This window comes from Plasmodium gonderi (genome assembly GCF_002157705.1).
Source record: "Plasmodium gonderi DNA, contig: Chr01, whole genome shotgun sequence".
Lineage (NCBI taxonomy): Eukaryota > Apicomplexa > Aconoidasida > Haemosporida > Plasmodiidae > Plasmodium > Plasmodium gonderi.
The window spans coordinates 278,022-292,566 of record NW_021628925.1 but is presented as its reverse complement, the minus strand read 5'-3'; the positions used below and the strand labels follow the sequence as shown (position 1 = coordinate 292,566).

Here is a 14,545-nt window from a genome sequence, read left to right as displayed (position 1 = left end):
TTGTTATATTTCCCAAAAAAAAAAAAAATAAGAATAATAAAAAAATAAATAATAAAGCAGAACTCAAAAAAATTAAAGAGATTATGTGTAAAAAACCAAAAACTCCTTTGTTATGTTATCCTCGTCATACAACTTATTAATGATATTTTAAAAAAAAAAAAAAAAAAAAAAGCAAACAAATTAATGGTTTCCCCCCTTTATTTTAATATATACCTCCATCACCATTCTTACTGTCCCATATATGCACAAACAATATACACGCATTTAAATATATTCATCACTGAAAAAAATAAAATAAAGAAAAATCACACATAAATTTTAAAAAAAATTCCACATGGAATGAATTCTCCCACCTCCACCAATATACATACGCACCGAACTATTTTATTCACGTTCATACATAATCATCCATATGTCCGCACATGTGCATATATTCACACATATAGGCAAAATCAGTTCACGATTGCTGCCATTAATTGTTCACGCATGTGTTATAATACGTATGCAAAAAGACAGCACACGTTTGAATTTGTATATGAATTGAATTCCTTGTTATGTTAACTCGAGTGCATATATTTATGAACGTATGTGTGTATACCTATGTGTAAGTACAAACAAATGCATAAGTATTCTTAGTAGTTACATGTACGTATATATATATATATATATATATATATATATATATATATATATGTACGTATTTTAGTTCCTTTTTTTTTTTTTCTCGCAATCCCGTAAGTGTATATATACATATATATGTATATAAATTTTCTCATATTTTGTTGTTGTTTCATATTTAAAACAAGTTTGACAATCTTTTAAAAAAAATATTAAAAAAAAAAAAAAAAAATGAGTAATATCAAAGAAAATAACAGCACAAGTAATAAAAAATCTGTAAAGAACAACAATACAACAAAAAGTAATGTTGAAAAAATGAAGGAAAATGGAAGTGTTAATGAAGACAAGTGCGGAGAGAAGAATGACATAGAAGAGAATTATAAAGATAGGAATATATCAAAAAATTTGAGAAATGTAAAGAATGAAGATGACAATAGTACGGATAGGGATTCACATGCTGTAGTTAATAGTCATAATGCTTGTAATAATATTAGTTTTAACAACGGGTTGGAGAAGGGAGAAGAGGAACAGCAAAAAAAATCAAAAGGTGAGGAAGCAAAAGATGAGGAAGCAAAAAGTGGGGAAGTGAAAGGTGAGGAAGCAATAGGTGGGGAAGCAAAAAGTGGTGAAGCAAAAGAAGAGGAAGCAAAAGAAGAAGAAGCTAAACAAGATGATAACCAAAAGGATGAAAAGGAGGAAGAAAAGAAGAAAAAAAAGAAAAATAATAAGGCAACAAATTCTGGAAGTGTCGAATATTGTAATAGCGGAGTAAGGAAGAAGGAATATCAAAGTGCAAAGGGTGGTAGCCACGAAAAGGTAAAGACAGAAGATGGAAATATTGTCTCAGTGAATAATGGAAATGATAACAATAATAACATGAATTTGAATAGTAGTAGTATCAGTAAGAAGGATGCTGGTGGACATGAGCATGGAAAAACCATAAAAGATAAAAGGCTAATGAACAAGGGTAATAAAAATGATCCAGTAAATTCCTCGTATAATAACAACCCTAATAGTAACAATGATTGGAGGAGTGGTAATAAAGAAAAGCAGAATGATTACAATAATTCGGGTATGAAAGATTTAAATAAGAAAAGGAATTTTAACAAGAATGAAAATAAAAATTTCGATGGGGGATATAATGGAAATATCAGTAATACAGGTAATATGAACAGTTATGTAAATAAAACAAATTATAAATATGATTACAAAAATAATAAGAACAATTATAACATGAAAGGAGGGAAAAATTATAAAGTTCCACCACCAAGTATGCATCATAATAGCAGTAACAACAATAAGAGTGCTCTGAATTATGAAGGTTATAATAATAATAATAATAATAACAGTAACAATAATAATAATAATAGTAGTAATAATAATATTAATAATAATAATTCTAGTGAGAATATGATGGTGGAATCTATGAATAATATGATGATGTATAATAGTAGTAACAATTCTAATTTTAGTTATTTACCTAACTATCCGTGTAATTATCCATATAATTATTATCTAGATGAGAATGATACTAAAAATGTAGATTTATCGAATTATTATGCATCTAACAAGATGTATAACGCAGTTGCTGCATCTGGAGGTGCATCTGCGCTAGGAGGGATAAGTGCGGGTTCATCACCAGGAGCTGGGCCAGCAGTAAGTGTTGGACCGAATGGAGCAGTTATGCCAGATGGTTATAATAATGATGGTAATTATGATAACCGATTTAATTACAACAATATGATGAATGAATTTTATAATTATTTACCTTTTAATTATTATTATTATAATATGAATAATTTATACTTTGGAGGCACAAATTATGGGAACAGTGCTCATAATTTATATCATGATAATATAAAAAATCGAAAAAATAAAAAATATTTATATGATAAAAATAAAAAAAAAAATTTTAAAAATATGACACCATCAAATATGTATAATGAAATAAAAAATAGAGTAATCGATATTTTCAGAAGAGAAAATGTTATGACAGATGATTATTTATTATACTACATGTATAATAATGTCAAATTGAGTATTGATATAATAGCTAAACATCCTTATATTTCTCCCCTTGTTAGTAGTACGAATAATCAGAATAATATGACCATTCTAGCCAATGTGTTAAACGATTTGAAATGCATTAATTTGAATAAAAAAGAGGATGGTTCTCTTGGAGATATTGATAAACTCGCAGCAGATCCCAGTGCATCATCAACTCTGCAGGCATCTCCTGAAAATGGAAAGATTAACCAAATTTCCTCGGATATTGTTTCCACTGATAAATTGTCAGTACAAGGTGGAGATGTGCTAAAGAAGGTTAATGATATCAGAACAAATGTGGAACAAAACGAACAGAATAATAAGAGTGATGAGAAGGAAAGTGCAAAAATTTCTGAAGAAAATAATGATAAAGGAATGATAAATGAAAAAAAAATCAAAGTTGAAATAACATCTGGAGCAGTAACAGATGTAGATACAGCAGGAAACGATGAAGCCTCTTCAACGAGAGGAGGAATGGGTTCTGAAGATAAAAGAGAAGATGACGTGATCAAAGGAAATGTAACTGATTATGACAAAACATGTGTTGCAAAGGAGGAGGGTGCTGAAGAAGGAGTAGATAAAATTATGGATGATACTGAGAATTCCATTAAAAACAATGAAGATGTAAAAGAAAAAAAAATTAGTGGAGAAACAGAAACGATGAAAGAATCAGAAGAAAATGCTTTACATGCAGATAAAAACAAAATTAGTGATAACAAGAACATGAACACTAAAGCTGCAAGTATAAACACAAACATAATAAATGATGTGGATAGTAGTAGTAATGTGAAAATTCCGTTTGAAGAAGATAACAAGAACTTTTTGCTAAATTTAAATAACAAGAGAAACATTATCATTGTAAGAGACATAAATTCTCATTATATTAACACAATAAAAAGTATTGTATTGAACAGTCCAAATATTCAATCGAGCGATGTTTTAAATATTCGAAATGATGTCAATAATACTATTTTCATAACTTTGAGGAATGAAAAAAAAACAGAATCACTAGCACAGTATTTGAAAACTAAATCAGTGAACGATAAAAAATTAAATGTGCGAATAAAAACATCGCAGAGAATTCAAAATATTATTGAAAACAATATTTTTAAATCAGGAAGTAGTATTATGGTCAATAGTAGTACTAGTAATAGTAATATTAATGGATTCCCCCAAGGTAATAACATTAGTGGAAATATCAATACAAACACATCATCCACTATAGGAATAAATGCAAGGGGAGTTCACAATATGGCAACAACTAATTCTACAAATGGAAATAGTACACATGTCGGTGTTGGTGCCAATGCTGCAGGTGGTAGTAGTAATAGTAATGGTTCAATTCCTGCAGCTACTACAGCTTCTGCAGCTGTAACGGGATCAGCAAATTCAACATCATCAAATGTTGTACCTATGTCTTCCTCTTCAGCTTCTGCAGCTGTTGTTTCTGCTGCTTCTACGTCTAATGCAGGAACTGTGACATCGAATGCTATACCTGGTGGTGGAAGTAGTGTACTTGGTCATCTTAATATGATGGCAAATTCTGGAATTCCCATGAGTCCAAAGGATTATATTAATTTTAATAATATGTATTATCTCCCCAATGCAATGAATGGCTATGATAATAATATATATGCACAAAGTACTACAGCTAGCAATCCTGCATCTAATTTTGACATGTACATGAATTATTATAACTACAGTATGGGAAACGTACCGTTTAATGTGTTCCCCAATATGAATTCGGCTGATTCTTTTAGTGCAAATTATAATATGTATCCGAATTCTTATGATCAAACAAATGAAATGAAAAATAAGCATACATATAACAAAAATAAAGCAATTAAATATGTTCGGGTAGGAGGAAATGATGGAAATAATATGATTAGAAGTAATGATAATAATTTTAATAACGTAGTTGTTGGTACAGGAATACCACACGCAGGGGCAGGTGGATTAGGAGGTAGCGGCGCTGCAATAGCAAATAATGCAAATGAATATTATGCCAATGTTTATAACAATTACAACAATATGTACAACAACATGTATAATAATATGTATAGTAATAATATTCATAGTAATATGTACCATGAAAATGGAAATAATAATAAGAATGGTAAGCATATGGATGATTTCAGAAGATATCATCACATAGACGGGATGAACGAAAAAGCAGTACCAGCTGCAGCAGGAGCAGGAGGAAATAACAATGGTGGTGGTTTACACCATCATCGAATGAACAAGAATCATAAGGACAACGATTACCATAAGGGAATCAATGGATCATTTACCACAGGAACGAATGGAAGCAATGGAAATAAGAATAACAGGGGTTCGACTAATGATAACAGCGGTAGCAGTAGCGTCAACAGTGGGAATAACGGTGGGGAGAAGAATCGAAGCAGAAGCAGCAGCAATTGCAACAGCAGCACATATAATGGAAACAACAACAACAATAACAATAACAACAATAGTGGTAGTAACAACAATAGTGGAAGTAACAACAATAGTGGAAGTAACAACAATGGCAAAAGTAACAACAGTAGCAGTAATAACAACAATAGCAACAGTAACAACAATGGCAACAATGGCAACAATAACAATAGTAGCAGCAATAACAACAGTAGCAGTAATAACAATCATAACAAGAGCAACCATAGCAGGAACAACCATAGCAAGAACAACAGCCGTGGGAATAATAATGGACATAACAACAATGGCACAAGTAACGGATACAATAGCAATAATCGAAGTAACAACAATGTTGGTGACAGAATTGTAGGTGGAAGCACAAACATCACAAGTCGTATGGGTGGAAATGGCACTGGAAGTAGTAATAATAATAAAGGTACCATGAAAGTTAATGAGTATAATAAAAAGAACAATAAGAGCAATAAAACCAGTAACAGCAATAATAGCGGTAGTAACAACGGAAGCAACAACGGAAGCAATAACAAAATGATAAATAACAAATTTAACAAAAAAGAGCTAGCTGTGTGGCATGATAATAACAATAATAATTTTCCAGCCAAAAATGAAAACAAATCAGTGGAAAAAAAAAATGGAAAAGTCTATTATAATAAAAAAAATAATACAAATAAAATAGCAGAGAAAAAAAACGATTACCTCATGGAGTTAGGAGGGATGGAAGGAGAGAAAAAAAAAAAAAAAAAAAACGATAATAAGAAAAAAGATGATTCATCATTATCACTCCATGCTACTGATTTTTTTAATGACAGTGCCGTTAAAATGAAGGATAAATGGAAAAGGACTAATCCAAAATTAAAGTATGATGATAACTGTAAAGAAATGGGAAATCATCATGAACAGCAACTACGAGTGAGAGATGGAGTAGCTCATGGAATTGATGATGAGGATTGTGTGTATGATGTTGATGTGGCAGGTAAAGAGAATCACTCTAAGCATCGAGATGAAGACGATTGTATATTCAGTGGAGGAAATGCAAACCATGTGGATGATGATGAAAAAATCGACAGTGAAAAGAAGAACAGTGACAGTGAAAGACCGCAGAAACATTTGACGAATGGAGAACAAGTAAGAAAGGAAGAAAATAACAACACACAAAAAAATGATGATGAAAAACAATCACACATAGAAAGAAAAAACAAAAAGGACATTAATGATAAAAATAATCAACCAATTAGTAATGATTCCAAGGATCAGAACAACAAAATTGTGTCAAGAAACAGCCCTGCAAAGAAAAATTTTACAAATAAATTTTCTTCAAATAAAGACAAAAATACAATTAATTCGGAGGAGAAAAAGGCACTTAAGAATAGGAACAACAAAATGGAGGATGTTGACGGAAGTAGAAATGTCAGTGGAAATATTAGTGGAACTATTGCAGGAAATGATAATCCCATGAATAATTGCAACACACAAAACCGTAAGAAGTATTCCTATGTAGATATTATGGATTCATGTAAAAAATTAACAAACGTAGATGCCCCTCCTGAATGCATTGACAAGTTGATGAAGGAAAACGTTTCTCTTTTTAGAAAGCGGGACGACAAGTTTTGTTGGAAGCTAAACGTTTTTTAATTTTACTATATCATGTAGAATATAGAAGGAAAGAAAAAAAAAAAAAAAAAAGACCACTTTTTAATCATGGAGAAATAATATCCTACATCATTTTAAAGGTTTTCTCACGTTGTGAGGCATAATAATAATTCATAGTCCATTTTTACTTTTTTTTTTCCCTTTTTTTTTTTTTTTTTTTTTTTTTTTTTTTACCTTTTTTTCTTTTTTTTTCTTTTTTGTTCTTGCGAATTTTCCAAGTGTTCATTTAAAAGCGTCATGGAGTAGAACTCCATGAAAAAACACCTAATCGATACCAAACTGAAATCAAAGAAGTTTTTAGTTTAAGTACATTGACAAATGTGAGGAATATATATATTTTTTTTTTTTTTTTAACGTATCCATATACTGAAGAGATATCTATGATAAGCAACAACTGTCCAGATCATTCATGACGTGTGACAGATGTGTGTATATATATATATATAGTTAGAGAAAATGCAATTACAGCTGTTATGATATTTACAAAGTTTCTCGAACACGCATTTTTAGGATATTTTTGTTTTCTCCCAGCCCAGTCCTCTCTCCCCCACAAAATATGTAATTTTTTATATATTTTTAACCACGCCACATTGGATAAAAGCTCATATTATGTGTTAGTCCTTTTTGGGATTTTGTTTTTTCCATTATTATTCTCTTTTGGAAACTAATTCTTGTAGTTTATTTATGGTTTATACACCTTTTTTTTTTTTTTTTTTTTTTTTTTATTCATCTCTACATTTGTGTGCTAAGTGAAATTAATAAAAAATACGTAAATGAATCGTTTTGTTTTTATTTTGACAAAATAAAAAAAAAAAAAAAATGTGCCGTCTTCATAAAACCATTTTTTTATAAAAAAATTCCAGTGATATAAGGGGAGGGGTAAGGGCAAACATGTTTGAGAATTTTTTTCATTTTTTCCACAAAATATGAGTAATTATTGCATAGTAAATATTATTATTTTTTTCTTTTCTTTTTCTTTCAAATAAATTTTTTTTTGCAAAAATTGGAAATTACGCATATAAATAAATATATGTATTTATATATATATAAATATACATATACATGTACCCATGATACACCTTGTGCAAATTTGTATACCCATTTATCAAGGGACGTTTTCTAAAAAAAGAATGGAACAAGCGTCCACCATCAGTTTTGGGGCATTCAAGGTATGTGTATACAATGTCCTGCATTCTACTCCATTAAGAGGAGGAAAGGTGCTAAAATTAAATAAAGGTATGATATATATATATATATATATATCGCATCCCCAGCCTCCTTTTGCAAATGGGTTTAAACATTTAAGCAACTTCTGCACCTAAAATAATAGATATATATATACATACATACCTTCACCAAGCACTTATTCAGTATGTATGCCTACTTTTTATTTTACTATTATCTCTATGGGGATAGATATATGGGTTGCCAAAAAAAAAAAAAAAAAGATTTACCCCATAGTCATTTTTCTTATGAGGAGAGAACGTTTCCTCTTATTTATGTATCCGATATATGTATATATATATATATATATATATATATACCATATCAAACATAGGCCATTTTTTTACTCATTAGTGAATATTGTAAATATTTATTATGCACCGTTTGCCCGCTACACGATTTTTTTTTTTTTACTGATATTTCATAAAAAGCGATGAGAAAAAGGTATAAGAGAAAAGGTTGGGGAGAAAGGCAAAGGGGAAAAAAAAATGTTGGACGGTATAATATGTGTTCTATTTTAATATAAATATGCAGGGACTTAATTTGTAGATCGTTTTGCACATACCACTACTGAGTCCTTATTCTTGTACTTAATTTTATTTAGGTGTGATTTATATCCTCATCCACCTTGTTTAACTCACCACACTCTGCCACAGGGTCGTAAGTAAACTTTTTTTATTTTATTAAATGAATAAAAATAAGAAATGTATATATACATGCGTAATAATATAATATGTATATTTTACGGGCGCTGCACCATAGTGTAAATTGTGCATTTCTTAATGAGCCGAAAAAGAGTGCGCAACACTTGTAGGTTAAAAAAATGTAAATAAAAAAAAAAGTACATAAAAGGGAATAACAATTTGGGTAATATTTTTTTATTGAATAATATACATTTATATGTACGTAATATATGTACGTAATATATGTACGTAATATATGTACGTAATATATGTACGTAATATATGTACGTAATATATGCACGTAATATATGCACGTAATATATGTACGTAATATATATTTATGTATACAGATATAAATGTACGCATTATATACACTTATATATATACGTACGTAGGTAAACACTGTCAAAGGCGCCTTCTTAACTTTCCAACTCATAAATGTGAGTGATAATAAGTGTACGAGTGGCTATTTATCATTTTCGGCCTTATGCACTCTTAGAGTAAAAAAACATTAACCCCACAATAAGAAACAAAGGAAGCAAACGTATAATATTTTATATTTGTGTATACGTAAAATGCTCAAGGAAAAAGGGTTTAAAAAAAAAAAAAAAAAAAATATCAAAATTGTTACTTATGCTTATACGCATTTTTAGTGATTTCCCTTAAGAATGCGCAATATATTGTACAACTAAAAAAAAAAAAAAAAAAAAAAAAAAAAGGTTGAAAAATTTATATATGTATATACTTTTTTATCAACTTAAGAAGAGTAAAATAAATATTGCTTTCACCCTTATTTTTTAGAAAACAAAATAAGGAAATATTTTATCAAGAATATATCATTTTTGTATATATATATAATATATATGTATTATACATACAATAAATACACCGCATACATATTGAGCATTAAAGAAGGTCATTTTTTCACAATTTCATCAAATATATATTGTCACAATAGTAAAAAATGGGTAAGGCAGGAAAGGGAACAGGATCCTTTGGTAAACGAAATGGAAAAAGTCATTTTCTTTGCATAAGATGTGGAAAAAGAAGTTATCATTTACAAAAAAAAAAATGTTCTTCATGTGGATATCCAAGTGCCAAAAAGAGAAGATTTAACTGGTCTGTCAAAGCCAAAAGAAGAAATACTATGGGAACTGGTCGATGTAGATATATTAAAACACTTAGGAGAAAGTTAAAAAATAAATTTACAGAAGGAAGCACACCAACACCTAAGCAAAGATAATATCAAAACAGTTGTCACACGGAATGGAGTTTCCTATACAACTAATAGTGTTTAGAACAAGTGTCCAGTGTAAATGCTTTTTCATGCGGTAAACGTAAAAAAAATAGAGATGTTTTAAATTATGCTTTATTATGTGTGTGCTTTTTTTTTTTTTTTAAAAAAATTAGTGCATTGAAGATTGTGAATATTAGAAGCACAAAGTGATCTAGCTATTTATTCTTAGCACATTCCTACGTCCTATGTATAATCTTACGTTTGTATCCACAAATACTTACACACATCTTTATGCACATATGTATAAATGTGTGTTTATCTATTTGTGAACTACGGATATGTCGTTATCATGGATTCAAGGGTTCGGCTTTTACAGAATGAAGGAAACGAAGCCAATACTGAATATTACTGTCTATGTGTGAGATGAACAATTTTAAATTACGCCCAGATGGTTTTGTTTCTTCGTGGTTTTATATATATATATATGTAAGAACATATATTGATATGTATAGGTGCATATGTGTATATATATACTTATATAACTCCCGTGGTCAAACGGGATAACTTTTTTTTTTTTTTTTTTCTGCATTTTTCATGCATATTACATCTATTATTTTTTAAATTAACACATTTAAAAAACATAAAAAAAAAAAAAAAAAAAAGAAATCAAAATCTGTATAGAATCACAAAAAAAAGAAAAAGAACATGCATTGACAAAGGATGGTAGTGCGTTCTTTTGACACGATAACGGCATTGCAAAAAAAGAAAATAATAAAATAATAATAATTAACAAAATTTCGTAACAATTTTATAAGGAACGAGAAAATCTTCATAAACCATGTGTTCTTCAAAATGAAACAATATGTAATTTTGTATATGTATATACAAGAAGGTGAAAAAAGGTTCATGTTTTCTTTTTTTAAGGGTTAATAAAGATAGCTACATAATATATAAGATTTACTTCAAAGAGTGTTCACACATGGAAAATTGTTAGTCCTATTCTGTTATTACTTCTTATCTTTTATAAATATGTAATCCCGATGGTCAAACAAGTGCTTGCAATTAATTTTATAGTCTTTTTTTTTTTTTTTCATTCCGTTTCATTCTTTTTCATTCTTTTTCATTTTTTTTTTTTTTTTTCTAAAGATCTGAAAAAAAACTGACTTAACATTAAATGGATAAACGAAAACGCCACGTATAGGATGTCAAGTAGCGTGCTATACCAGTTCATACAGGGGGGAAAAAAAATAAAATAATACAAAATATAATAAAATATGGAATCCAAAATAAGGACATATTAATATATTCAGATAGATGCGCAATCTTCCTTCTTAGTTTAGCGCTTTTCACAAATATAAAAAAGGCTGTAAAGCATGAATTTTATGATTTGAATTAAAATAATTTCTTAAAACGTGGGCAATAACTACGATTCTGCTAAGAAATTGTCTACTGTGGTAATTATCATCTTCATTTTTCTGAAAAGGACAACAAAATATGAACAAGAAAATTTACTGAATCCAAATGATTATTTTTTTTTTAGGCACTTTAGGAGAAAGTTGGAAATGTGGCAATTTTCAATCTACACAGTGGGGGGGAAGAAGTCAAAATAAAGAAATGGGTCAAAGTAAAAAAATGAGACAAGGTAAAGAAATGAGTTCAGATAAAGAAGTGAAAAATCAACATCGAAACAATAGCACGTGCTGTCAGGGTAGAACAAAATAGCACACAAAAATGTAACCTTCCTTGCATATTTTTGATGAGATAGTTGATAATGGCAAAAAAAAAAAAAAAAAAAAAAAAAGGAAACTTTGCACATGTAAGTATACATAGTTTCCTCCGCAGGTGGTCTTATTTTACTCTTATTTTTCTTTTTTTCTCAAATGTTACCTTGTCTATGTCATAATCCCGATCAAAAAACCGAACTTTGTTTGAATCCTTGAAGTACTCCTTTTGGTTAGTCTCCCTACGAACGCCATTTCTGCGTGAGACACTTTTTCTTTTTTGACTGGCCGTCAGATCCTCGCTAAAACTATTAGAATTTATGATAATTTCTGATATCTTTTCTTCTTTTCGTAGAACTTTTTTTCGTACATTTATTATGATTTTTTTTTTTTTTTTTTTTTTTTTTTTTTTAACTTGCGTAATGTCGTCCTGAATCTGTATATCATCGTTAGATTTAGTGCTCATTTTGTGATTTTCAACTTTTTAATATATTTCTAAACAGATAGAAGTGGCGTCACTTCAGCAACTTCAATTACTTAGTTCGCGTGTGTATAAGTGCAAGGGAGTATATTCTACATGGGACAGAAAGGGTTTTCAAATAGATACAAACGTCGTTATAAAAAAAGTAGGTGCGAGACAAATAGCACTCATATGTGCGCAAGCTTTGGATGTCTAAATAGAAGACTTTTAAAGAATTGTTATTTTGTCACAGAAAAAGAAATATTTTAGTAGAATTAACCTATTGATAAATTATTTAAAAGTTATTTTATTTTTTTCGCGGTTGTAAAAATTGCAACTTTTTTTTTTTTTTAATTTTCCCCATGCACTGTGCGTGTAAAGGCGTCGTAAAAAAAAAAAAAAAAAAAAAAAAAAAAAATGTGTTTTTAATTTGCAACATTTAATCATTTTTCATGTTCATATGTACCCAAATGAACATGTTAACTTATGAAAGTTTAACCTTGTCGAGAAAAAAATATTTTTGCAAAGGGAAGAAGAAAATCTACAATACAGCTACACAGACGAGATGTTTCCTTCCCCTCGCACGTGAAAAAAAAAAAAAAAAAAATTACGATCATTCTTTTTAGAGGTGTAAAATTAACACATGCGTGTGTATTATTACAAATATGTGTAAAAAAAAAAAAAAAAAAAAAAAAATTAAATGCAATACAGTACAATACAATGAAGGAAAGAAGTCATGAACGAATGAAGGAAAAGCGGAAGAACACATGATATAGTTATACAGACAGTTAGGAAATCCGTGGAAATATTTTCACTAATTAATTTTCTTGTAGCTACTTGAGCTGCCTCTTTTTTCTATTCTCCTCACTGTAACACGTGCGAAATTTCTTCAGTTCATCTTGGCATTTTGCCCATTTTCTAAGTGAAAAGATATCATGTATACACAGGATGAAAAGTGGGAAGGTCTATACAAATGGGTTATGTGCAGAAGAACGGGATCGTAAAATAATCTGTGTTTATTAATTACGCAAGTCTACCAACATATCCTACACATGTAAAAACGCGTTTCTGAAAACTATGGATTCTTTCATTTTCTCGACAATCGAACCTGTCATATGTGTTCAGACATTCCAATAGCATACTATATTGACTTTCACATTTTGTCACCTCAGTTTTGTCATCTACATATTCATCTAACATAAGAAGTAGGGTGTATCAGTATGGGGAATAATTAACACTGAGCGTGAATGCACATTTCAGGATGGAAGAAGTAATGAGAATAAAAAATATGTGAGTATAGCACAGAACAAATGCACAAAAAAGAAAAAACAACAACATCCAAAAAAAAAAAAAAAAAAAAAAAAAAAAAAAAAAAAAAAAAAAAAAAAAAAAAAAAAAAAAAAAAAAAAAACAAAAAAAAAAAAAAAAAAAAAAAAAAAAAAAAAAAGAGTTATATACACATAGTGCTAATTAGTTAAGCTAATAATGAAATAAAAAGGGAATAACTAATCTTATATGTAATATTACTTAAAAGTTCTTTCATTGTTTTGTTCTCTTTTTAAAAAAAAAAAATAAATAAACCTCTGAAACAGCAAAAATAAGCTGTGAAAACAACTTGTACAGTCCGGTTTTTCCTAGTCACACATTTTATTCTCTCAAAATGGGTGATAATTTTTTGTCACTGAAATGTTTTGGATTTATAGTACTCTTTTTCCTTCAAAAAAGAGAAGAAAAAAAAAAGAAAGTTGTGCTTGTGAATAAGCCTATAATTACCTATGCCTTATTTATTTAGGTTGGTACTCCTTATGGAAGATAAAATTCGGGTGTGCACATAATGTTTTTTTTTTTTTTTTTTTTTTTTTTTTTTTTTTAAATTAATACGCAGTATTCTTATTCGGGAAATTATTGATACAAGGGATCTGGTGTTCCCATTCATGCTTGTTCTGGAAAAAGAAAAGAAAAAAAAAAAATAATAAAACAAAAAAATGAATGAGTGAATGAACTCAAAACAGCATATGAAGCATAAAAATAACATAAAATATAGTGAGGTGCAAAAAAGAGAATAAACAATAAAAAGCGCATAAGAAAACAAATTACAACTTCCAGAAAAAAAAAAAAAAAAAAAAAAAAAGTCACTACATAGTGAAAGGAAATTGCACAAACCGAGATGTGCCCATTGAAAACAAGACTCTCTCATATAAGGATAATTTTGACAGAATGATAAAATTGACATAATAAATGTGATAGATGGTGTAATTCGATGTTTAAGTAGGAGAATAATTTTTTTTTACAAATGTGTGTAAATAATAACACTCTCTATTTTGTATATGAATGTAAAGTCACAGATTTTTTCCTTAATGAAAGTGAAAAGTCAAATGGAAGTTACATGATTGAATGAATATAGCATAATACAATCCTGTAGCACACACATGAGTGTAGGTTTATGTATATACATGAGTTCCAATCCTTTGGCATT

The 14,545-nt window shown here is 29.2% G+C and overlaps 4 protein-coding genes across 4 annotated transcripts; 2 read left to right on the top strand and 2 right to left on the bottom strand.

Moving 5' to 3' along the window:
- Positions 1–849: 849 nt before the first annotated feature.
- PGO_010480 (hypothetical protein, conserved) lies at positions 850–6,726 on the top strand (the record flags this gene model as incomplete). The annotated part of the gene is made up of 1 exon (XM_028685692.1): positions 850–6,726. One exon carries the CDS (start codon positions 850–852, stop codon positions 6,724–6,726), a length of 5,877 nt encoding a protein of 1,958 aa, XP_028541493.1.
- A 2,889-nt stretch (positions 6,727–9,615) lies between these two features.
- Positions 9,616–9,894, top strand: PGO_010470 (60S ribosomal protein L37; the record flags this gene model as incomplete). The annotated part of the gene is made up of 1 exon (XM_028685691.1): positions 9,616–9,894. One exon carries the CDS (start codon positions 9,616–9,618, stop codon positions 9,892–9,894), a length of 279 nt encoding a protein of 92 aa, XP_028541492.1.
- A 1,842-nt stretch (positions 9,895–11,736) lies between these two features.
- PGO_010460 (hypothetical protein) lies at positions 11,737–12,075 on the bottom strand (the record flags this gene model as incomplete). The annotated part of the gene is made up of 1 exon (XM_028685690.1): positions 11,737–12,075. The coding sequence occupies one exon, from the start codon at positions 12,073–12,075 to the stop codon at positions 11,737–11,739; it is 339 nt and encodes a 112-aa protein (XP_028541491.1).
- Positions 12,076–12,902: 827 nt separating this feature from the next.
- On the bottom strand, positions 12,903–13,612 carry PGO_010450 (hypothetical protein; the record flags this gene model as incomplete). The annotated part of the gene is made up of 3 exons (XM_028685689.1): positions 12,903–12,987; positions 13,178–13,262; positions 13,597–13,612. 3 exons carry the CDS (start codon positions 13,610–13,612, stop codon positions 12,903–12,905), a joined length of 186 nt encoding a protein of 61 aa, XP_028541490.1.
- Between the last annotated feature and the right edge of the window lie 933 nt (positions 13,613–14,545).